A 25588-nucleotide genomic window follows, 5' to 3' on the forward strand; every position below is an offset into this window, starting at 1 on the left:
GGTTGATCAAAATTTCCTGCATGCTCGGATTCGTCGTAAACGACATTGAAAATATCATCGGAAGATGGTTATACTGGCTCGGTGGAGTTCCAATTCCATGACCTTGATTCTTCAAAGACCACGTTGCACGTCACAACAACCTTATTGGTAGAGTGGTTGCATGCATAGTATGCCTTCGTTCCTTTTTCATAGCCCACCAATATCATTGGAGTACTCCGATCCGCCAATTTGCTAGTATGCCCGACCACCGTCTTCACATGCGCCACGCACCCGAAGTGCAAAGATGATCAACTGCGGGCTTGTGACCGTACCATGCTTCATACGGCGTCAACCCAACCACACTCTTGGTTGAAGCCCGATTCGACAAATAAACGACCGTATTGACCGCCTCACCCCAGTAATTTCCCGGCATGCCTTTACTCTTCAACATGCTTGGTGCCATCGCCACCACGGTTTGATTCCTCCTTTCCATAACACTGTTTTGCTGCAGTGAATATTATGCTGTAAGATACCACTTAATTCCTTGGGCTTCGCAAAATTCCATGAATGCACGAGACTTGAACTCAACCCCCCCTATCGGTACGGAGGGCCTTCAGCTTGGCTTCAGATTTTACTTCATCCGCCATCTTTATTATCCTAAAGGCTTGCAAATCTTGGTCCTTCATCTTCAACAACACGATCCACATGAATCTGCTGAAGTCGTCGACGACGTGCAAGAAGTATCTATTTCTGGCAGGGTGGCCGATGTAATCGGTCCGTACAAGTCTCCGTGGACCAACTCAAGAGCTTTACTCGCTCTAAAGTTTCCCTCTCTTGGGTACGGGGCTCGCCTTTGTTTCCCAATGAGACAACCATCGCACACTTGGTCAACATGATTGATGCACGGTAGATCACGTACCATCTCCTTTTTTCCAAGTTGCCGAAGAGCTTGGAAATTTAGATGATCGTAGCATGCGTGTCACTTCCATGCCGAGTCGTCCATGCTCGACAGGAGACATACCGAATCCACAAGATCCAAGTTGAGGATGTAGAGCCTGTTTGGTGACCTCTAGACCCTCATAATCAACATCCTCTGATGATCATACCCCCATAGAAAGCCATCTTCGAGCACAATCTTGCAACCATAAGCTGGCCAAGACTTATGATGCTACTCTTTAGATTGGGATTATAGTACACATCTGTGAGTACCTTGTGACCGCCATTCTTCAACTCAAACAGGACAGTACCTCGCCCTGCGATGTCAACGGTTCGTCCGTCACCGAATTGAACCGTGCCTCCCACCAAAACACTAAGCTCAGAAAATTGGTCCTTGCCGATGGTCATGTGGTTGCTAGCGCCCGTGTTGAGGTACCACACGTGCCTTGATGTGTTCATCATCTTCTTATCATGAAGATAAACTGCCTCCTCTATGAGCATGACAACCTCTTTAGTCGGCGCCTTTGGAGTTGGACTATTGATACGTCTCCAACATATCTATAATTTTTGATTGCTCCATGCTATATTATGTTTTGTTTTGGATGTTTATGGGCTTTATTATACACTTTTATATTATTTTTGGGACTAACCTATTAACCCAGAGCCCATTGCCAGTTTCTGTTTTCTCCTTGTTTTAGAGTATCGCAGAAAAGGAAAATCAAACGGAGTCCAATTGACCTGAAACTTCACGAAACTTATTTTTGGAAGGAAAGCAACCCGGGAGACTTGGAGTCCACGTCAAGGAAGCTTCAAGGAAGCCACGAGGTAGGGGGCGCGCCCACCACCCTGGGCGTTCCCTCCACCCTCGTGGGCCCCTCGTGGCCCCCCTGGCATACTTCTTCCGCCTATATCTCCATATACCCTAAAACGATATGGGGGCACAATAGATCGGGAGTTCCGCCGCCAGAAGCCTCCGTAGCCACCAAAAACCAATCTAGACCCGTTCCGGCACCCTGCCGGAGGGGCAATCCTTCTCCGGTGGCCATCTTCATCATCCCGGTGCTCTCCATGACGAGGAGGGAGTAGTTCTCCCTCGGGGCTGAGGGTATGTACCAATAGCTATGTGTTTGATCTCTCTCTCTCTCTCGTGTTCTTGAGGTGGTATGATCTTGATGTATCGCGAGCTTTGCTATTATAGTTGGATCTTATGATGTTTTCTCCCCCGTCTACTCTCTTGTAATGGATTGAGTTTCCCCTTTGAAGTTATCTTATCAGATTGAGTCTTTAAAGATTTGAGAACACTTGATGTATGTCTTGCCGTGCGTATCTGTGGTGACAATGGGATATCACGTGATTCACTTGATGTATGTTTTGGTGATCAACTTGCGGGTTCCGCCCATGAACCTATGCATAGGGGTTGGCACACGTTTTCGTCTTGATTCTCCGGTAGAAACTTTGGGGCAATCTTTGAGGTTCTATGCGTTGGTTGAATATATGAATCTGAGATTGTGTGATGCATATCGTATAATCATACCCACGGATACTTGAGGTGACATTGGAGTATCTAGGTGACATTAGGATTTTGGTTGATTTGTGTCTTAAGGTGTTATTCTAGTACGAACTCTAGGGTTGTTTGTGACACTTATAGGAATAGCCCAACGGATTGATTGGAAAGAATAACTTTGAGGTGGTTTCGTACCCTACCATAATCTCTTTGTTTGTTCTCCGCTATTAGTGACTTTGGAGTGACTCTTTGTTGCATGTTGAGGGATAGTTGTGTGATCCAATTATGTTATTATTGTTGAGAGGACTTGCACTAGTGAAAGTGTGAACCCTATGCCTTGTTTCAACACATTGCAATACCGTTTACGCTGATACGTCTCCAACATATCTATAATTTTTGATTGCTCCATGCTATATTATCTACTGTTTTGGACTATATTGGGCTTTATTTTCTACTTTTATATTATTTTTGGGACTAACCTATTAACCAGAGGCCCAGCCCAGAATTGCTGTTTTTTTTTGCCTATTTCAGTGTTTTGAAGAAATGGAATATCAAACGGAGTCCAAACGGAATGAAACCTTCGGGAACGTGATTTTCTCACCGAACGTGATCCAGGAGACTTGGACCCTATGCCAAGGCATCAGAGAGGCGATCACGAGGGTGGGGGGCGCGCCCCCTGCCTCGTGGGCCCCTCGGTGCTCCTCCGACGTACTTCTTCTTCCGATATATACCTACGTACCCCCAAACGATCAGAACAGGAGCCAAAAACCTAATTCCACCGCTGCAACTTTCTGTATGCACGAGATCCCATCTTGGGGCCTGTTCCGGAGCTCGGCCGGAGAGGGCCGTCATCACGGAGGGCTTCTACATCATCATAGCCTCTCCGATGAAGTGTGAGTATTTTACCTCAGACCTTCGGGTCCATAGTTAATAGCTAGATGGCTTCTTCTCTCTTTTTGGATCTCAATACGAAGTTCTCCCCCTCTCTTGTGGAGATCTATTCGATGTAATCTTCTTTTTGCGGTGTGTTTGTTGAGACCGATGAATTGTGGGTTTATGATCAAGTCTATCTATGAATAATATTTGAATCTTCTCTGAATTCTTTTATCTATGATTGGTTATCTTTGCAAGTCTCTTCGAATTATCCGTTTGGTTTGGCCAACTAGATTGGTAGTTCTTGCCATGGGAGAAGTGCTTAGCTTTGGGTTCGATCTTGCGGTGTCCTTTCCCAGTGACAGAAGGGGCAGCAAGGCACATATTGCATCGTTGCCATCGAGGATAACAAGATGGGGTTTATTTCATATTGCATGAATTTATCTCTCTACATCATGTCATCTTGCTTAAGGCTTTACTCTGTTTTTAATTTAATACTCTAGATACATGCTGGATAGCAGTCGATGAGTGGAGTAATAGTAGTAGATGCAGAATCGTTTCGGTCTACTTTTCACGGACGTGATGCCTATATACATGATCATGCCTAGATATTCTCATAACTATGCTTAATTCTGTCAATTGCTCAACAGTAATTTGTTCACCCACCGTAGAATACTTATGCTCTTGAGAGAAGCCACTAGTGAAACCTATGGCCCCCGGGTCTATTCTCATCATATCAATCTCCATCACTTTAATCTTGCTTTGCTTTTTTACTTTGCTTTTTTACTTTTTACTTTGCATCTCTATACCAAAAATACCAAAAATATTATATCTATCAGATCTCACTCTTGTAAGTGATTGACAACCCCTAATCGCGTTGTTTGCGAGTAGCTATCGTTTTGTGTAGGTACGAGGGACTTGAGCGTGGCCTCCTACTGGATTGATACCTTGGTTCTCAAAAACCGAGGGAAATACTTACGCTACTTTGTTGCATCATCCCTTCCTCTTAGGGGAAAACCAACGCAAGCCCAAAATGTAGCAAGAAGGATTTCTGGCGCCGTTGCCGGGGAGTCTACGCAAAAAGTCAACATACCAAGTACCCATCACAATTCCTATCTCTCGCATTACATTATTTGCCATTTGCCTCTTGTTTTCCTCTCCCCCACTTCACCCTTGCTGTTTTATTCGCCCTCTCTCTCTCCTCCCTCTCTATTTGCCTCTCTTTTTCGCTTGCCTTTTTGTTTGCTCGTGTGTTAGATTGCGGGTTTGTCGCGATGGCTCAAGATACTACCAAATTGTGTGACTTCACCAATACCAATAATAATGATTTTATTAGCACTCCGATTGCTCCTCTTACCGATGCTGAATCTTGTGAAATCAATACTGCTTTGTTGAATCTTGTTATGAAAGATCAATTCGCCGGCCTTCCTAGTACAGATGCCGCTACTCATCTGAATAGCTTCGTTGATTTATGTGATATGCAAAAGAAAAAAGATGTCGATAATGATGTCGTTAAATTGAAGCTATTTCCTTTTTCGCTTAGAGATCGTGCTAAAGCTTGGTTTTCATCTTTGCCTAAGAATAGTATTGATTCTTGGAACAAGTGCAAAGACGCTTTTATCTCTAAGTATTTCCCTCCCGCTAAGATCATCTCTCTTAGAAACGATATTATGAATTTTAAGCAACTTGATCATGAACATGTTGCACAAGCTTGGGAGAGAATGAAATTAATGATACATAATTGCCCTACTCATGGTTTGAATTCGTGGATGATCATTCAAATTTTTTATGCCGGATTGAATTTTGCTTCTAGAAATCTTTTAGATTCGGCCACGGGAGGCACTTTTATGGAAACCACTTTAGGAGATGCTACTAAACTCCTAGATATTATGGTTAATTATTCTCAATGGCATATTGAAAGATCTTCTAATAAAAAAGTGCATGCAATAGAAGAAATCAATGTTTTGAGTGGAAAGATGGATGAACTTATGAAGTTATTTGCTACTAAGAGTGTTTCTTCTGATCCTAATGATATGCCTTTGTCTACTTTGATTGAGAATAACAATGAATCTATGGATGTGAATTTTGTTTGTAGGAATAAATTTGGTAACAATTCTTATAGAGGGAATTTTAATCCTTGGCCATATCCTAGTAATCCTTCTAATAATTATGGGAATTCCTACAACTACTCTTATGGAAATTATAATAAGATGCCCTCTGAATTTGAGAATAGTGTTAAAGAGTTTATGAATTCACAAAAGAATTTTAATGCTTTGCTTGAAGAGAAATTTCTTAAAGTTGATGATTTGGCTAGAAACGTTGATAGAATTTCTCTTGATGAGTGCAAGGAAAGAACTGCTAGGATGTGTGCTTCCAAAGATGCCTTTATTAAAGCGTGTTCTTCCAATTCTTATAAAAATCAAGATGAAGATATAAAAGTTATTGATGTGTCCCCTATTAAATCTTTATTTTGCAATATAAATCTTGATGAAACTGAATATGATCTTCCTTTACCTAGAAGGCGTTCTAAAAATTCGGAGTATTTAGATCTTTACGATGAAATTGATGAAAGTGGGGTTGAAAGAAATAAAAATCTAGATGTTGCTAAACTCACTATATTGGATTTCAAGGAATTTAATTATGAAAGTTGCTCTTTAATTGATTGTATTTCCTTGTTGCAATCCGTGCTAAATTCTCCACATTCTTATAGTCAAAATAAAGCCTTCACCGAACATATTGTTGATGCCTTGATGCAATCTTATGAAGAAAAACTTGATTTGAAAGTTTCTATCCCTAGAAAACTCTATGATGAGTGGGAACCAACTATTAAAATTGAAATGAAAGATCATGAGTTTTATGCTTTGTGTGATTTGGGTGATAGTGTCTCCACTATTCCCAAAACTTTGTGTGATTTGCTAGATTTCCGTAATTTTGATGATTGCTCTCTAAACTTGCATCTCGCGGATTCTACTATTAAGAAACCTATGGGAAGGATTAATGATGTTCTTATTGTTGCAAATAGGAATTATGTGCCCGTATATTTCATTGTTCTTGATATAGATTGCAATCCTTCTTGCCCTATTATTCTTGGTAGACCTTTCCTTAGAACGGTTGGTGCGATTATTGATATGAAGGAAGGGAATATTAGATTTCAATTTCCATTAAAAAAGGGCATGGAACACTTTACAATAAAGAAAATAAAATTACCATATGAAACTATCATGAGATCCACTTATGGATTGCCTACCAAAGATGGCAATACCTATATCTATCCTCGCTTTTATGCCTAGCTAGGGGCGTTAAACGATAGCGCTTGTTGGGAGGCAACCCAATTTTATTTTTATTTCTTGCTTTTTGCTCATGTTTAGTAATAAATAAATTATTTAGCCTCTTTTTTGGTTGTGTTTTTTTGTGTTTAATTAGTGTTTGTGCCAAGTAGAACCGTTGGGAAGACTTGGGGAAAGTCTTGTTGAACTTGCTGTAAAAAACAGAAACTTTAGCGCTCACGAGAACTGCTTTCATTTTTATTTGAAGAGTTCTATTTAGTTAATTATTTTTGAAGATTATTAATAGATAAATTCCTCACGTCCAGAAATTTATTTTAGAATTTTTGGGGTTCCAGATCTTGCGATAGCTACAGATTACTACAGACTGTTCTGTTTTTGACAGATTCTGTTTTCCGTGTGTTGTTTGCTTATTTTGATGAATCTATGGTTAGTAAAATAGTTTATAATCCATAGAGAAGTTGGAATACAGTAGGTTTAACACCAATATAAATAAAGAATGAGTTCATTACAGTACCTTGAAGTGGTCTTTTGTTTTCTTTCGCTAAGTAGCTCACAAGTTTTCTACTTTAAGTTTTGTGTTGTGAAGTTTTTAAGTTTTGGGTGAATTCTTTTGATGGATTATGGAACAAGGAGTGGAAAGAGCCTAATCTTGGGGATGCCCATGGAACCCCTAAGATAATCCAAGGACACCAAAAAGTCAAATCTTGGGGATGCCCCGGAAGGCATCCCCTCTTTCGTCCACTTCCATCGGTAATTTACTTGGAGCTATATTTTTATTCACCAACATGATATGTGTTTTGCTTGGAGCGTCTTGTATTATTTGTGTCTTTGTGTCTTAGTATGCCATGATCATCCTTGCTGTACACACCTTTTGAGAGAGCCATACATGAATTAAAATTTGATAGAATACTCTATGTGCTTCACTTATATCTTTTGAGCTATGTAGTTTTGCTCTATGTGCTTCACTTATATCTTTTGAGCGTTATAATTTTTCTCTATGTGCTTCACTTAGATCTTTTAGAGCACGGTGGTGGATTTGTTTTAAAGAAACTATTGATCTCTCATGCTTCACTTAAATTATTTTGAGAGTCTCTTAATAGCATGGTAATTTGCTTAATAATAATATGCCTTGTATTCAAGATTTGTGAAACTTTCTTTTGAGTGTGATGAATACTAAGAAAAGATTGAAACAAGATAATTGTTTTGAGATATGGAGGTGATAATATTAAAGTCATGCTAGTTGAGTAGTTGTGAATTTAAAGAATACTTGTGTTAAAGTTTGTGATTCCCGTAGCATGCACGTATGGTGAACCGTTATGTGATGAAGTCGGAGCACGATTTATTTATTGATTGTCTTCCTTATGAGTTGCGGTCGGGGATGAGCGATGGTCTTTTCCTACCAATCTATCCCCCTAGGAGCATGCGTGTAATACTTTGCTTTGATAACTTCTAGATTTTTGCAATAAGTATATGAGTTCTTTATGACTAATGTTGAGTCCATGGATTATACGCACTCTCACCCTTCCACCTTTGCTAGTCTCTTTAATACCGTGCACTTTTCGCCGGTATCATACACCTACCATATACCTTCCTCAAAACAGCCACCATACCTAGCTATTATGGCATTTCCATAGCCATTCCGAGATATATTGCCATGCAACTTTCCACCGTTCCATTTATTATGACACACTCCATCATTGTCACATTGCATATTCCGGTACACCGCCGGAGGCATTCATATAGAGTCATATTTTGTTCTAAGTATTGAGTTGTAATTGTTGAGTTGTAAGAAAAAATAAAAGTGTGACGATCATCATTATTAGAGCATTTTCCCAGTGAGGAAAGAATGATGGAGACTATGATTCCCCCATAAGTCGGGATGAGACTCCGGACGAAAAATAAAAAAGAGACCAAAGAAGCCCAAATAAAAAGAGGCCATAAAAAAAGAGAAAAGGCCCAAATAAAAAAAATGAGGGAAAAAGAGAGAAGGGACAATGTTACTATCCTTCTACCACACTTGTGCTTCAAAGTAGCACCATGATCTTCATAGTAGAGAGTCTCTCATGTTATCACTTTCATATACTAGTGGGAATTTTACATTATTGAACTTGGCTTGTATATTCCAATGATGGGCTTCCTCAAATTGCCCTAGGTCTTCATGAGCAAGCAAGTTGGATGCACACCCACTTAGTTTCTTTTTGAGCTTTCATATACTTATAGCTCTAGTGCATCCATTGCATGGCAATCCCTACTCACTCACATTGATATCTATTGATGGGCATCTCCATAGCCCGTTGATACGCCTAGTTGATGTGAGACTATCTTCGAATTTTTGTCTTCTCCACAACCACCATTCTATTCCACCTATAGTGTTATATCCATGGCTCACGCTCATGTATTGCGGGGAGATTGAAAAAGTTATGAAAAAGATTAGAGTATGAAACAATTGATTGGCTTGTCATCGGTGTTGTGCATGATTTAAATACTTTGTGTGGTGAAGATAGAGCATAGCCAGACTATATGATTTTGTAGGGATAACTTTCTTTGGCCATGTTATTTTGAGAAGACATAATTACTTTATTAGTATGCTTGAAGTATTATTATTTTTATGTCAATACAAACTTTTGTCTTGAATCTTTCGAATCTGAATATTCATATCACACTTAAGAAGATTTGCATTGAATTTGTGCCAAGTAGCACTCCGCATCAAAAATTATCTTTTTATCATTTACCTACTCGAGGACGAGCAGGAATTAAGCTTGGGGATGCCTGATATGTCTCCAACGTATCTATAGTTTTTGATTGCTCCATGCTATATTATCTACTGTTTTGGACTATATTGGGCTTTATTTTTTACTTTTATATTATTCTTGGGACTAACCTATTAACCGGAGGCCCAGCCCAGAATTGCTGTTTTTTTTTGCCTATTTCAGTGTTTTGACGAAATGGAATATCAAACGGAGTCCAAACGGAATGAAACCTTCGGGTACATGATTTTCTCACCGAACGTGATCCAGGAGACTTGGACCCTACGCCAAGGCATCGAAGAGGCGGTCACGAGGGTGGGGGGCGCCCCCTGCCTCGTGGGCCCCTCGGTGCTCCTCCGACGTACTTCTTCCTCCTATATATATACCTACGTACCCCCAAACGATTAGAACAGGAGCCAAAAACCTAATTCCACCGCCGCAACTTTCTGTATCCATGAGGTCCCATCTTGGGGCCTGTTCCGGAGCTTCGCCGGAGAGGGCCGTCATCACGGAGGGCTTCTACATCATCATAGCCTCTCCGATGAAGTGTGAGTAGTTTACCTCAGACCTTCGGGTCCATAGTTAGTAGCTAGATGGCTTCTTCTCTCTTTTTGGATCTCAATACAAAGTTCTCCCCTTCTCTTGTGGAGATCTATTCGATGTAATCTTATTTTTGCGGTGTGTTTGTTCAGACTGATGAATTGTGGGTTTATGATCAAGTCTATCTATGAATAATATTTGAATCTTCTCTGAATTCTTTTATGTATGATTGGTTATCTTTGCAAGTCTCTTCGAATTATCCGTTTGGTTTGGCCAACTAGATTGGTAGTTCTTTCCATGGGAGAAGTGCTTAGCTTTGGGTTTGATCTTGCGGTGTCCTTTCCCAGTGACAGAAGGGGCAGCAAGGCACGTATTGCATCGTTGTCATCGAGGATAACAAGATGGGGTTTATTTCATATTGCATGAATTTATCTCTCTACATCATGTCATCTTGCTTAAGGCGTTACTCTGTTTTTAATTTAATACTCTAGAAGCATGCTGGATAGCGGTCGATGAGTGGAGTAATAGTAGTAGATGCAAAATCGTTTCGGTCTACTTGTCACGGACGTGATTCCTATATACATGATCATGCCTAGATATTCTCATAACTATGCTCAATTCTGTCAATTGCTCAATAGTAATTTGTTCACCCACCATAGAATACTTATGCTCTTGAGAGAAGCCACTAGTGAAACCTATGGCCCCCGGGTCTATTCTCATCATATCAATCTCCATCACTTTAATCTCGCTTTGCTTTTTACTTTGCTTTTACTTTTTACTTTTCATCTCTATACCAAAAAATACCGAAAATATTATATCTATCAGATCTCACTCTCGTAAGTGACTGTGAAGGGATTGACAACCCCTAATCGCATTGGTTGCGAGTAGCTATCGTTTTGTGCAGGTACGAGGGACTTGAGTGTGGCCTCCTACTGGATTGATACCTTGGTTCTCAAAAACTGAGGGAAATACTTACGCTACTTTGCTGCATCATCCCTTCCTCTTCGGGGAAAACCAACGCAAGCTCAAGACGTAGCATACGCTCACTTTTATCATTAGTTACCTTGCTGTTTTTATATTTTCAGATTACAAAAATCTATATCTACTATCCATATACCACTTGTATCACCATCTCTTCACCGAACTAGTGCACCTATACAATTTACCATTGTATTGGGTGTGTTGGGGACACAAGAGACTCTTTGTTATTTGGTTGCAGGATTGCTTGAGAGAGACCATCTTCATCGTACGCCACCTACGGATTGATAAACGTTAGGTCATCCACTTGAGGGAAATTTGCTACTGTCCTACAAACCTCTGCACTTGGAGGCCCAGCAACGTCTACAAGAAGAAGGTTGTGTAGGAGACATCAACTATCCTCGTCCATTATCTCGCATATTTCTACCGTGAGCATCATGTCTCCATCATCTCCTCCTTTGGCCATGAGATCTTTCTCCTTCGGTGGTTTCTTGCACTCTGACTTGAAGTGCCCCATGATCCCACAGTTGTGACACTTGATCTTGCACTTTTCGAACTTCTTCTTCTTTGGAGCACTGTCGCCGGCGTTCTTCTTACTTTGTTCTTTTGGCGCACGATCTTGGCAAGTGTTGTTGCTAGAGCCCTCGCCTCCTCTCCTTGAGTCTAGCGCTGGCCACTGAGCCCGTGTGAGCATGACATTCTCATTGTTCCTCCCATCCCCAAGACTGTACTACATATGCTCATCGTGGGCCTTGTAGCGTCTGACAAGATCATCAATGGAGAGGGTCTCAAGATCGACGCACTGCTCGATCGCCGTGACAATTCGCAAGTACCGGGGAGGGGCCGCGCGCAAGAACCGCCGGACAACCGAGGTCTCTGTGAGGTTTTCTCCAAGCACATGGATCCGATTGACGAGAGTAGCCACCCGTGAAGCGAACACATCCACAGACTCATTGTCGCCCATGACGTAAATCTCATAGTTCCTTAGGAGAGTTTGGAAATTTGCTTGCTTGATGCAGGTGTATCCCTCGAACATGAGCTTCAAAGTATCCCACGCCTCCTTCGCCGTTTCTTTGGCGATTAGGTGTTGAAGGACATCCATCGGCATCACTGAGTAAATCACCGACGCCGCCTGCCAATCCTCCTGGTGCTCGGCTCCCTCCGCCTTGAATGCGCTGCCTCTGGGATTGACCACGTCCCATAGCTCGTTGGCGCGGAGACCACACTCCATGAGGGCCTTCCAGACCCCGAAGTTCTCGCGATCAAACCATGGGTATGACGTACTCGCCGAAGCAGCAAATACTTTAGCCACACCAGAGTACTCTGTCAGCTGCTTGTTCTTCTCGTCGTCCGACATAATCCTCCGTTACTAGAAGATCAACCTTGCTCTAGATACCAATTGTTGGCTTTGGTCCTAGACGTACTAACTTCGACGAGAACTTTGCACGGAGAAGCATACGTAGGCAGTAGCTATAGCTAACCAGGCACACAAGGGACAATCCGGTGAGACGCATGCGTATGCTCCAAGCTAACGCCTTAAGCAGCTGGATCGATTCTACGCTTGTACACGGCGAGTTGATGGAAAACAGGGCCGTGTCGGTCCTGTGCTTTTTATTGCTTTGATTGATCTGGGTTTACAGCATAGGTGTACACGGGTATTTATATTAGCTGCTAGCCTATTACAATACCGAGTCAGTGACTGCTCCTAGTCCGTATCGGACAGGACTTTCACTACATGGTTGATTCCAACAGCCATGCGGTCTCTCTCACGCACTGTTGTGCTTTGACATGATGGTTTGTTGGCGCTCGATGGAGCAGTGGTGACGGCAAAGTTCTTGAGCCTGAGCAGGCATTGGAGTCACTGCTCTCTTCGTCCTCCTCGTCGTTCGAGGATGGTGGTGCCGATGGGCGCGGATAGTCCTGGCTGGACGACTCAACGCGGCCGCATCACTACCGGCGTTGAGCGCTCTAGGCGGCTGCGTCGTGCCCTCTGTTGTCTTTACCTTGGAGTCTTTTGGGTGCTGAACGTGGTGGTGGTGGTGTCGCTAGCTAGTCAAGGCGACCATGGACGGCTAGCTGCAAGCACAGCGCCGCCTCGGCCATGGTAGTCCCACGAGCATCACCATGCCGCACCTCCCTGGCCGCCTGCACCCTCTCTATACGCTGTCGCGAGCCACACTCGCTCCAGGCCTACCTCTTATCTTGGTGCTCGGTGCACGCAAACTACTTGATGTAATGTCTAGCCGAGTTGAGATGAGAAGGAAAAAGGAAGATTGCCACAGGTGCGATGACTGGTCAAAACCACACCAATTCAGCACAAAAACCGCTTTTATTAAGTCAAAGGACTAAACTAATCTGGTTTAAGAAGTTGAGGGACTAAGGTTTGCCGGTTTTGAAGTTGAGGGACCATTTCTATACTTTTGAGAGAGTTTAGGGAAAAAATATACTTTTCCCTTATAGATATGTGTCGATAAGTTTTGATCGAGAGAGGGGATAGGCTTTCCTGCTTGCTGTACACAACGGGTGTGCCGAGAAGACCTGAACTCGTACGGAAACTTGTATACACGTGTTGAACTTTCTCCTTTCCGGGAAAAGAAATAAACTTTTCATTCAGTAAAGTTAGTTTTCTCGGATTTGGAAATCAGTCACAATCTTTGCATGTTTTCACCTGAAACTATAGGATATTGTTTTTCCTTTCATGCATTGACATGGTTACCTAATGTAAACAAATTCTCTTGATCCTTAATAGGATGTAACTCCCTTTATTGATGTGACTTGACCATCTCGATTTTATTCATTGTTCATGCATTACATCTAACAACAACTTCCCATGGATTTTATTCATTGATCGTAGCTAGCAAGTTCTCTAGCATAGAGGTTAAGTGGAACACAACAGATAGTATTCAGCTGAAACTATAAGATGCCTGTTTTTTTTCATGCATTCGTGGTCATTTTTTCTGTGGGAAACATGCATTTTGTGGTCATTAGCGTAAACAAATTCTCTTGATCCTTGATAGGATGTAACTCTCTCCATTGGTGTGACTTGACCAGCTCGATAGGAAAATTTCTCCTTCATGGTGTATTACATCAATCAGGAACATTGTCAGAGCAAATGACCATGGGTAGCCTCATCCACTCCCCCTGGTATTTCAGGACATTGGGCCGGCTGCGTCTCTCAAACCACAAAGATGAATAGCCGCCTTCTTCGGGTCGGCTGGTCCAAGCCGCCGGCTGATAGACGGCGGCGGGGCCCAGAGGACGGCCATGATGTGGTCCGACTCCTACCTGGCAGCCTCCTGGGAGGCTGGCTCCTGATAGTCGGACCCCCTCTCCCTCAAAGTCTGCACCTCATTATGATGAGGAGACGGGGCGTGGCTACAGTACAACCTGCCACCCCTGAATCCAGGGCTGAGCGTGGCCACAGTGCAACGTGCCGAGCGGACGTCCCCCACCAGGCGCGACATTCTTGCCATGCGACCCATGACATCACCCATGATAGGAGGAGCCATGCTCCCACTACGGGCTGTCGGTACAGCCTGCAGGAGGCGGGCCCTACCTATCTGTGAGAAGCTAGAGGACGGCAGGCCCTGACCAGTCGGCGAGGGGGAGGCTGAATCCCAGCAGCCAGCCTTCCCCTTTCCTCAAAATCTGTGTGCCATTAATCAGAAGAGATGGGGAATGGCTACATTAAACACCCGCCAGGTGGCGGCACTGTAGCCACGCTCCCCCGACAAAGCATACATCATTAGTGGCGTTGCCATAGTGCTAAGCAGCCAGCAGGACCCGCCAGTGGCGGGCGCGGCCTGTCGGCCAAGTACAAGACTGCTAGTGGGACCCACCAGGCAGCGGGCCCCAGCAGCCGGCGGAGAAGCCGGCCACCAGAGACACTGACGGCTGGGTCCTACACCCAGCCAGATTACCATTGTACCCCTGGGGGGTAGGCCTATATAAACTCCCAGGGCACCCATGCAAAGGGTTCAGCCTCTTAGATAGCACACGCACATAGAGAGAGGAGTAGAGCTAGCCCTACCCTTCTTCCTCCTCTAGCCAAATAGCTCGAGGAGCAAGCTTGTAGCTACTTGTTGAGATAGTGATCATGCGGAGACCCCGCAGAGCAGGACTAGGGGTGTTATCTCCTAGGAGAGCCCCGAACTTGGGTATGATACGTCGGCGTACCTATCTATGCCTTATCCCGTTTCCAGGCACCGGCGACGTATTACTCTTCCCCTCCATGATAAGCCATCCTTTGGCATATGTCGCACGACACCCCCGACATTTGGCGCTGTCGGGTTTCAGGTTCCGGCAGACCCTTGAGGTTCGAACACCGGGGTGCGCGCGGAGATCTCTCCCCTACCGATCTACGTCTGATCCTCTCGTGCGAACTAAGATGAAAATGATGAACAACACAAGAGACACGAGGTTTATACTGGTTCGGGCCACCGTTGTGGTGTAATACCCTACTCCAGTGTGTGGTGTGGTGGATTGCCTCTGGGGCTGATGATGGACAGTACAAGGGAAGAACAACCTCGCGAGAGGTGTTCTTGAGCTGGTGCAATGAACTGCTAGGGTGAGTTCATCGCCTCTTTCTCTCTCTCTGCTAGGGTTCTACCAGATCTCTCGATGTTCTTGGGGTGTCTAGATGTCTCTACTCTATGGTGGCTAGCTCTATTTATAGAGGCCCTGGGCATCTCCCCAAATAATGAGCGGGAAGGGCGCCAACAATTGGCCATTTCAAAGAGGAACATCTAGTACAAGTTATCCTGACCAAAGGTGGTCTTTGGCTTCCAAAAGCACTGGCGATGATGCTGTCTTGGGCTCCACGGTGACCTCTGTCCTGCCGTCGGGCTGGTCTTGGTCTCGTTGCACCGGAATGGTAACCTTTCCTGATGCGTTGGCCTGTGCTTGCCCCCTTTGCACCTAAGGGGAAACAAGGACACTGCGCAGGACGGCGCCCGTCTGGTCTCGATTGTCATAGCTTGCATCACGAGTTCCTTGCGAGGTACCCCTGCCTTGATCTCTCCGCCTCCTCGCGAGCCTTCCTGATGAGGCTACCTCTGAGGAAGCTTCCTATCGTCCGCCCCGTGAGGCTTGGCCCCTCGTGAGGGTCTTGAGCTTGAGCTGATGAAGATGGGCCACACTGGGCCCCCGCTTGAGCCACGCCGTAGGCCGCAGGCAGGCAAGTCTGGGGACCCCCGTTCCTAGAACACCGACAGTAGCCCTCAGGCCCAAGGTGCGCGCGGGCTTGGCTTAGCAGAGAAGCGAAGGGGCAAGCGCGAAGCGCCGCGGGCCCCAACAGCCTGCGGCCCTGGGCGCCACATGGTGGTTGATTGGGAATGGGCGTGGGTGTCTGCACTTCCCACGATGCCTCGGCAAGTGCACGACTTGACAAGTCCCTGCATGCAAAGATATGGGTCATGATTACCTGAGGTCATGGTGCTCGGCGGTTGGCCTTCCCCGGCTCTAAGTACGGGGCCGCGTGAGCTTCGCCGGTTCACCCCTTTCCGTCACTCCTCCTCTTCTTCTTCCTCATCCTTGCTTCCTCTTGCGCCAATGGCACCGATCCGCCGGTTTTCAGCTAAGGAGAAGGGAAAGGCCCCCAGAGAGGGTCCTGACCCCCTCCCGCCGAAGAAGCGGCCAATCCTTTGTCACCGGGACAAAGGCGCCTGGCAGGTGGTGTCGAGGCCGTGGTACGAGCGGCCGCCGCCTGGGTTTCCGCTGCCCTTGCACGCCCGCGTTGTAGGCCCCAAGGGGGAGGGCGCCGAGCAACACCGACAGCGTCGCCGCCGACGCCGGCGAGTCATGGTGGTGCGCGTCGTCCCCCTAGGAGTCCATGCGGAGCATTCCTCTCGCGAGCTTGTGCTTCATGCCGCCATGCCTCCAACTTCGTGGATCCGCCTTCCTCCCTCCTTCGCCTTCGAGATGCCGCCGAGTGGGGCCCTGGAGCTCTGGCTGCAGCACGCCGACTGTGGCACCCCTGCAAACCGGAGCAGAGGTCGCGGTCGTCGCTCCAGGCAAGGTCTTCATGACCCGGGGCTGGGGTGAGATTGCCTGGGTCTGTCACGCGGGCGGCACCTTGGTGATCCATCTTGAATACGACGACGCCTCCTTGATGTTCTTCATGGTCTTTGATGCAGAAGGACGCCGGCTGGAATGATGCCCAAAGGGAAGCGGCAGTGGTGACGAACTGGCGAGGACCAGCCTCGCCCGTTGGTCCTCCTGCAGCTCCTCAGGCAGCAACGGAGGGACTGCGGGCTTCAGCGGCTCCCCCGAACTCCTGGCGACCCCGGAGACGAGCGACGACAGCTACGAGCCTCCGAGCTCGCGCCGCGCTCGGAGTGAGGCAGCTGCCTCGGGCCGCCGACGCCACTGATCTGGATGGGGTTGGCGCCGGTGCTGGGCAGCCCACTGTTGATGATGGCGTCTCCTGGGGAGGTGCTAGCAAGTAGCATTCCTTAGGGTTAGCACCTTTTGTTCCCTGCAAGGAATTAAAGCAACACCCCGCGGGGGTATGTAAGGCGTCTGCCATGCTTTTGTAATTACATGTCCTTAATATGAATTAGCGTGAGGTGTCCGTTCTGTTCCAGCTAAGCTCCACCTTTCTATCCTTACGAGGACTTGGCGCTCTACGCTGACTGGTCCCAGTCCCCAGGCAAGCTTCAGTCGTCACTGGTATGCCAGGTCGCGATGTCGTGGTCAAGGCCAGGAGGTGAGCGGCCCGAGGTCTGGTAAGAGCCCCCGAGTCGCGATGCTCGGGAGGTCCCCTTTAGCGCTCAAGCAATCCTTGCTGGGCGAGAAAGGAAGGTAGCGCCGCCGTGACAGAGTTGCACTAGGCGGGGATTTAGTGCTGCGTTGGTCTAGCTTTTGTGACGGCGCGACTTATCCTGTGTGTCTGACGTAGTTCCTCGAAGAGGCGCCTGGCCCGAGAGGCGGTGGTTGAGGCACTGCTGGGTTAGGCCCTCGTGAGCTTCCTCCCAGTCCACCGCACTTTCCTTAACGCTCTACGTCCTCAGGTCCCGGCCCTCGAGCGAGCTCAGCCGCCGCTGGTATGACAGGTCATGATGTCGTGGATCAAGGCCAGGGGATGAGGGCTGGAGAGCCAGTAGGAGCCCATGAGTTGTGATGCTCAGGTACCCCCCTTTTAACGTGCAAGCAGTCCGTGCCGAAGAGAGGGAGAGAGAGCTCACGATGCCCCCAATGTTGCTCCTGGAGTAGGTCCTGCACACCAATCATGAGGAGAAACAAGGCCTGTCGTTACGGTCGCCGGCCAACCTATGGTCACTCCGAGGGAGCGGTCAGGGCACTGAGGGCCTAGTGAGGTGGCGCCGTGCGGGGCTGTCGCGGCCAGAGCTCGACCACTCAGGTTTATCAACGCTGCAGGGACAGACCCGTGCGCACGCGCCGTGCCAGAGCGAGCGGCTCTTCAAATAGGCGTCGATCGAGTAGGTGATTAGGTCGGGTATGTTAAGCACATAGGAGGAAATCCAATTTCAAACAAGCGCAGGTAAAAGCAACTGCCGCTGGGTCGGGCCCGAGCGGCGTGGGGATGATGCAGCCCGAGGGGTGCCCCAACAAGGTAAATAAAGAGCATAAACAAAATGGATACATGCCGCGGGGACGGACCCATGCGGCCTGGGAATGTTGCAGCCCTGTGGGCGCTCCCAGCGGAAAGTAGAACTCTGAAAGATGTCACCTGGTGCTATTGAAGATGAAGTGATGCTGAGGAAGTGAGCGATGCACAGTGAAGATGTCGGCTCTCATGAGCCCCCAGGCCCAGGGGCCTCGGGAGGCTCTAGTGGCACGTGCAGGTCTTCGGGGACCATCGCCACCTCTGCTAGGACCGCGCGATGCCTGACCTCCTGAGCCTCCAGAATGCTCCTCAACAGGCGCTGATGTGCGGCGACCGCGCTCGGCAGGCCGAAGGGCATGCGAACATAGCTGTGGGGTGGTCCCACGCAGCGCCCTATAGCCGAAGGCCATAGGCGCTCCTGGGACGCAGCTCGGTTGAGCCCTGGTATGTCGACGCAGACGCGCGGTCCTCCATCCTCGCCTGGATGGGGGGCCACGGCAGGTAAGCGGCGGCTGCTGCGCATGACTCTGGACTCTTGTAGCTCTTGGGTGTTCCTTGCGATGAACTCCTGAGGGTTTTGTCTCCTTTGACTTGTACCTTTCTGAGGGAAGCGTGCCTGAAAGCACCCCTCTAAGTGGTGCCCGAGCGCCTCCCCCGCGACCTTGGCAAGGTCGGTGGCTCTCCAAGAGAGAGCCCCCGAGCCCTGCCTGAGGAGGTCGCCAGGCGCGCCTTCCTATGCGTGAGAGGGCGGCGCTCCCTGATCGGGCGCGAATCCTGACGCAATACCTCCGGAGGTGCCTGCTTCCTTGTGGCTCTGGCCGGGTGAGGTCTTCTTCTTCTTGAGGGTCGCCTCGGGAGGCCTCCCGCTCCTGCAATCTGGGTCTTCGATTGCTGCGGCTTGGAACGCATGTTCGAGCGAGCACACTGCGTCCCTTTCTTCACAGGGTACGGTGATGACTCCACCGCTTCCTGGCATCTTGAGGACATTGTAACCATGGTGAGTCACTGCCATAAACTTGGCTAGGGCTGGGTACCTGAGGATGACATTGTACAGCAGGAGGATGTGAGAGACATCGAAGTCGATGAGCTCGGTGCGGTAGTTGTTGCGTTCCCTGAAGGTGACCAGAAGGCGAACCTGCCCAATTGGAATAGTGGAACCATCGGTGACTCCTGAGAAAGGCTTGGTCGGCTGAAGCTGGTCGTATGGCACTTGGAGATTGTCGAACGTCTCGACGGACAGGACGTTGAGTCCTGCTCCGCCATCGATGAGGGTCCTGGTGACCTGCACGTTGCTGATGACTGGGGAGCAAAGCATCGGGAGGACTCCGACCGTTGCCGCACACTTGAGCTGGTCTGCGGAACTGAATGTGATCGCGCACGAAGACCACCTGAGAGGGCGCGTGGCCTCAAGCTTGGGAAGGACTGCATTCACCTCACGAGCAAACTGCTTGAAGATGCGTTGTGAGGCTGGGGCCTGGGCGCCGCCCAAGATGCAAGCAATTGCGCGTGGCTCTTGGAAGCCCCCAGCCCCATCGTCTTGGTGTTGATCTTTGTTCCTCCTCGGTGGAGGCGGCAGAGGAGGGAGGCCTGCGTTGCCGTGGGGACGGTCCTCACGAGGCTGGTCCCTCCAGCCTCCCTTGCGAGGCTGGGCCTGCCAGTGGTCCTAGCGAGGGCGGTCACGCCATCCCTGGCGAAGGCCACGGTCTTCCCATCTTCCACTGCCTCTTCCTCCTCCTCGGCCATAGCCCCTGTCGTTGCGCTTTGGGTGTCGGCCGATTCGCCCATCTCGCACAGCTCTGAGCTCTTGATATTCATTGGTGTTGTGGGTGTGGAGGTCGTGGTACACGTAGTACCCGGAAGATGACTCAGGCTGATCCCTGCCTCGCTTGGTGTCCGGTTCCGCTGCTAGCACGGCAGCCCCCTTGCACTTCACGTCCTTGGCCTTGAGCTTCTTTTCTTCCGGGTCGGCTGCCGGGAGCTCGAGGAGGGAGAGACGCCCTTCCTCAGCCCTGGCGCACTTGGTCTCCAAGTTGAACAGCTCCAGGGATGTGCACAGGTCTTCATGGATTGCTAGCTCTTCCTTCATCTTGACGTCACGCACGCCGTCGAAGAAGGCTGAGATGATGGCTTCTTTAGTCACCTTGGGGATCTTGAGGAGAGCGTAGTTGAAGCGCTGGATGTACTTCTGCAGGGTTTCTCCTGGCTGTTGCTTGATGCGGCGCAGGTCGCTCATGGACGGGGGCCGGTCGCGAGTGCCCTGGAAGTTGGCGATGAAGCGGGTGCACATCGCGTTCCAGGAGGAGATCGTGCTGGGCGCCAGGTTCAGGAGCCAGGTGCGGGCGTCGTCCTTGAGCGCCATGGGGAACCAATTCGCCATGACCTTCTCGTCTCCGTTGGCGGCTACGATGCCCAGCTCGTAGAGCTGCAGGAACTCCGCGGGGTCCGCTATGCCATCATAGCGGGGAGGGAGGCCAGGCTTGAACTTGCCTGGCCATGTAACGCCGCGCAACTCGGGGGTGAAGGAGAGGCAGCCCGCCATGGCCACCGGCGCCCTTTGCTGGTGCTGGACTCATTCTTGTGGGTCACCACGCGCCGCCACTAGGAGCAGCGCGGGGTTTTGTCATGGAGGCGCTGGGGCGCGATCTTGGCGCGCCGGCGCTAGGAGCACGCGAGCACCTTCCCGGGGACGTGGGATCTACTGGCAGCTCCCTTCTTGCTGCGCAGGCACCGGACGTGGAGGGTCTCGCCCTGGGGCTGCGCGCCTTGGAGCCAAGGCACCTTCTTGGGGAGGAGGCGGCGGAGGCGCCTCCTAATCCTCGCCCCTACACGGGACGGAGGGCGAGGCAGCAAGACAGACCGCAAGGGGGAGCCCCCTGCGGCACTGACGAGCTCGGTGATGCAGGCGAGCCAATCCTCGTAGAGGTCATCGAAGGGGTGATAGTGCAGGAGCTCCCGCGCCAAGAGCAGTGAGGCATGCGCATCCATGGGTGCGCGACGGGCATGGGACGACGAGCCAGCTGGAGTCAGCGACGTGGTGGTGGTGCGGCCATCCCGCCGCACCGAGGGGTGCTGGGACGAGGCCTGCTGCTCGTTCCCCGCCGGGCTGGTGGCGGCATTGGCGGCGGGCGATGGGGAACAATGAGGGGGGCCGCCGACGGGCGCCGTCTGGGCGACGCGAGCGGCGTGAGCAGGCCGGCGCTCGGTGCGAGCCCGACGAGCGTCAGCCATGGACATGACGGAAGATCACACGCGAACAACGGAAGGAAGATTCCGGCGCACCCCTACCTGGCGCGCCAAATGTCGTGTTTCGGGTTCTGGCAGACCCTTGAGGTTCGAAAACTGGGGTGCGTGCGAAGATCTCTCCCCTACCGATCTACGTCTGATCCTCTCGTGCGAACTAAGATGAAAATGATGAACAACACAAGAGACACGAGGTTTATACTGGTTCGGGCCACCGTTGTGGTGTAATACACTACTCTAGTGTGTGGTGTGGTGGATTGCCTCTGGGGCTGATGATGGACAGTACAAGGGAAGAACTGCCTCGCGAGAGGTGTTCTTGAGCTGGTGCAATGAACTTCTAGGGTGAGCTCATCGCCTCTCTCTCTCTCTGCTAGGGTTCTACCAGATCTCTCGATGTTCTTGCGGTGTCTAGATGTCTCTGGGGCTCTCTAGATGTCTCTACTCTGTGGTGGCTAGCTCTATTTATAGAGGCCCTGGGCCTCTCCCCAAATAATGAGCGGGAAGGGCGCTAACAATTGGCCATTTTCAAAGGGGAACATCTAGTACAAGTTATCCTAACCAAAGGTGGTCTTCGGCTGCCAAAAGCACTGGCGATGACGCCGTCTTGGGCTCCACGGTGACCTCCATCCTGCCGTCCGGCTGGTCTTGGTCTCGTTGCACCGGAATGGTAACCTTTGCGTGATGCCTTGGCCTGTGCTTGCCCCCTTTGCACCAAAGGGCAAACAAGGACACTACGCAGGCCGGCGCCCACCTGGCGCCCGCCTGGTCTCAATCGTCATGGCTTGCGTCACGGGTTCCTCGCGAGGTACCCCTGCCTTGATCTCTCTGCCTCCTCGCGAGCCTGCCTGATGAGGCTGCCTCTGAGGAAGCTTCCTGTCATCCGTCCCGCGAGGCTTGACCCCTCGCGAGGGTCTTGAGCTTGAGCTGATGAAGATGGGCCACGCTGGGCTCCCGCTTGAGCCACGAGCAGGCCACAGGCAGGCAAGTCTGGGGACGCCCGTTCCCAGAACGCAGACATGCGCCCACCGTGGGGCTAGGTGCACCATCGTCTAGAGATCTGTTCTGGACGGGAACACTTTTTCTCCCTGGCAAGCACAGCCAGCCCAGCACGCCCAACGGCGTTTACACCGATGCACTGCATGGCGCGGAAGTCGCTTGCGCGGCGACCAGCCTCGCTGATCTCGTCGGCGAGATCCGCCTCTCCGAGGAGCCCGCACCCGACGCGGGAGCAGCCAGCTCCGAGAGCTACTTCGTCGACCTCCTTGGCAAGATCCACATCGCCAACGAGCCCGCCACCGACCTAGAGTCGGTTGGCTACTCCAACCCGATGCTTGTCGACACCGACACGGCTTCCTTCGACTACTTCCCCGCCAACGTGGTGGTCATCGACGACCCTCTCTCTCGCACGGAGAGCGGCGGCAGCACCGTCACAGACGTGCTCGTCATCAGCCACAATGAAGCCTCTGGCGGGGCCAGCCAAGACCCATTGCATGCGGCATTGTGGGACCTGTCCACGCCCGTCACGGTAGATGCCAATGCCGAGACACTAGAAGCTTGCCGCGTCTCGCTCGCTGAGAACGCCAAAAAGTTGGCTACCATGAGATGCCTCTCCCAGGCCTTCCAGCGCGAGATCGACCGCGCCATTGGTGGCACCCCGGCTGCTGGCGGGCCCAACCGCATAGGCACGGTCCGACAGCACGGCGCTGCCGTTGCTAGCATGTTTGGGGTAGACCGCCCTGTCTACACCATGCCCATGGAGAACATACGAGCTACCCAGGTGGCAGTATATGAGCTGGACCACCTGGAGGGCGACGAGCGCCGCTGCGTGACGGAGCGCGTTCAACAACTCATCAATGCGGCCGCTGCGTAGCAAGAGGCCGGCTACCGCGTGGAGGATCCCGGCTAGCATGCCGAAAACCTCCCTCCTTGCCGAGAGAAAGGCGCGACCTCCCGGTCATCGACAAGCGGCAACCGCGACCGGAGAGACAGAGAGCTGGCTGCAAGCCGCAGTCGGATGCACATCACCTTCCAGCACGACCGAGACGGCCGCCCTCGAGTAGTGGAATGATGGGACGATCTTCCACCTCCTCCCCCCTCGTCGGGAGAGGCATGCTTCCTCGCCGCCTATTAACCACCCGACACTCGGCGACCGGCTAGGCCGCTGTGAAGGAGTCAAAGAGAACGACGCCCGCCACCGGATCGACCGTCTGGCACGATCCCTGACACTGGAAGAAGAAGATGCGATCGGCCTGCCTTGCTTCGGCCCCCGCATTCGCGACGAGCCCTTCCCCAAAGGGTTCTCTCTCCCAAGAGACACGCCCAAGTACAACGGCTCCGTGAAGCCGGAGGATTGGCTGGTGGATTACTACACGGCCATCAACATAGCAAACGGCAACAAGCGTGTTGCCGTGAAGTACGTTCCGCTCATGCTCTAGGGCACTGCCCGAACATGGCTGAAGATCCTGAAGCCCCACAGCATCAACAACTGGGTAGATTTCACCGAAGTCTTGGTCCGCATCTTCACCAGCACCTACAAGCGGTCGTCCAAGCCTCGCCATCTTTCTCTATGCGTCCAAGGCCCCACCGAATCCACGCGTGACTACTTGATGTGGTGGGCCGAACTGCGCAACTCCTGCGAAGGGGTGCACGAGGTGCAAGCCATTGAGTACTTCACGGCCGAGTGCCGACAGGGCACCTTGCTCAAGCACCGACTCCTATGCAACGAACCGGCTCCCCTCGACGAGGTGCTGATCATAGCAGACAAGTATGCCACGACCGACTCCTCCATGAAGTCGGAGCTTCAAGTGGACGCAATTGGAAAGGTGCTCCCTCCGGCTCCCCGGACACCGGTTGGCAACAACAATAGGTGCCAGCAGCAGAACGACAACAAGCGCAAGGCCCCGCAGCCGGCTTCCACCAGCCAGCAGGTGGCGACAGTTGAGGACCAGCAGCCGGAGGGACAACCCGGCCCTAAGCATCAGAAGGGCGGAAAGCCTGCTTGGCTTCCCGCTTTCTCCTATGAGCAAACCCTTGATGCTCCCTGCAAGTTCCATAGCTGCGCGAAGCCATCCAACCACACCACCCGGAAATGCCACTGACTCACTCGAATCTCCAAGGGCGAAGGACTGCTGCCTCCTCCGCCTGCTGGCCAGCCGCCTCCTCCTCCTCAGCAGCCGGCGGCTCGCCCAGCGGTCAGTGCGGTCGAAGATGACTACCCCGAAGAGCATGGAGCTTAGGTCGTCTTCACCAGTGTGTCCGATGACCAGCACGGTCGATGTCAGCAGCATCGTGAAGTAAACGCTGTTGCCTCAGCTGCCCCAGAGTTCATGCACTGGTCTGAGAAGCCTATCAGCTGGAGCCGTGCGGACCACACGGAGGTAATGCCTTCTCCGGGTTCATATGCCCTAGTGTTGGATGCCACCCTTGCAACAAAGAGGTGAGCTGCTCGTTTCTCCCGGATTCTGATAGATGGTGGCAGCAGCATCAACATCCTGTACCGTGCCACCATGGATAAATTGTGCATCAAAGAGAGGCAGCTCCAGCCTAGCCGGACTGTTTTCCGTGGCATTTTGTCCGGCCTGTCCTGCTCACCAATCGGCAATATCAAAATAGATGTCATCTTCGGAGACAAAGATCACTTCCTCTGCGAGGCAATTTGGTTCGAGGTGGTTGACCTAGAGAGTCCTTATCATGTACTCTTAGGTTGGCCAGCTCTAGCCAAGTTCATGGCGGTGCCACATTACGCCTACCTCAAGATGAAGATGCTAGAGACCAAGGGCACTATCACGATATCCGGAGACTATGAGAAGTCGGCCGACTATGCTACAGCTAGCAGCCGGCTGGCCGGGTCCCTTGTGATTGCTACCGAGAAGAAACTCCTGGACCGAGTGGTGGCCAGGGCCAACAAGCAACCGGACCTATTGCCAGATCCCAAAGA

At 50.3% G+C, this 25588-nt stretch overlaps 1 protein-coding gene across 1 annotated transcript; it reads right to left on the reverse strand.

The window, feature by feature from the left end:
- Positions 1–11574: 11574 nt before the first annotated feature.
- On the reverse strand, positions 11575–12201 carry LOC147974990 (uncharacterized). Its single transcript, XM_087520228.1, has one exon. The coding sequence runs from the start codon at positions 12199–12201 to the stop codon at positions 11575–11577; it is 627 nt and encodes a 208-aa protein (XP_087376354.1).
- Between the last annotated feature and the right edge of the window lie 13387 nt (positions 12202–25588).

Source organism: Triticum urartu, chromosome 4A (genome assembly GCF_056163025.1).
Source record: "Triticum urartu cultivar PI428250 chromosome 4A, HENAU_Tu73, whole genome shotgun sequence".
In the NCBI taxonomy this organism is placed as follows: Eukaryota; Viridiplantae; Streptophyta; class Magnoliopsida; order Poales; family Poaceae; genus Triticum; species Triticum urartu.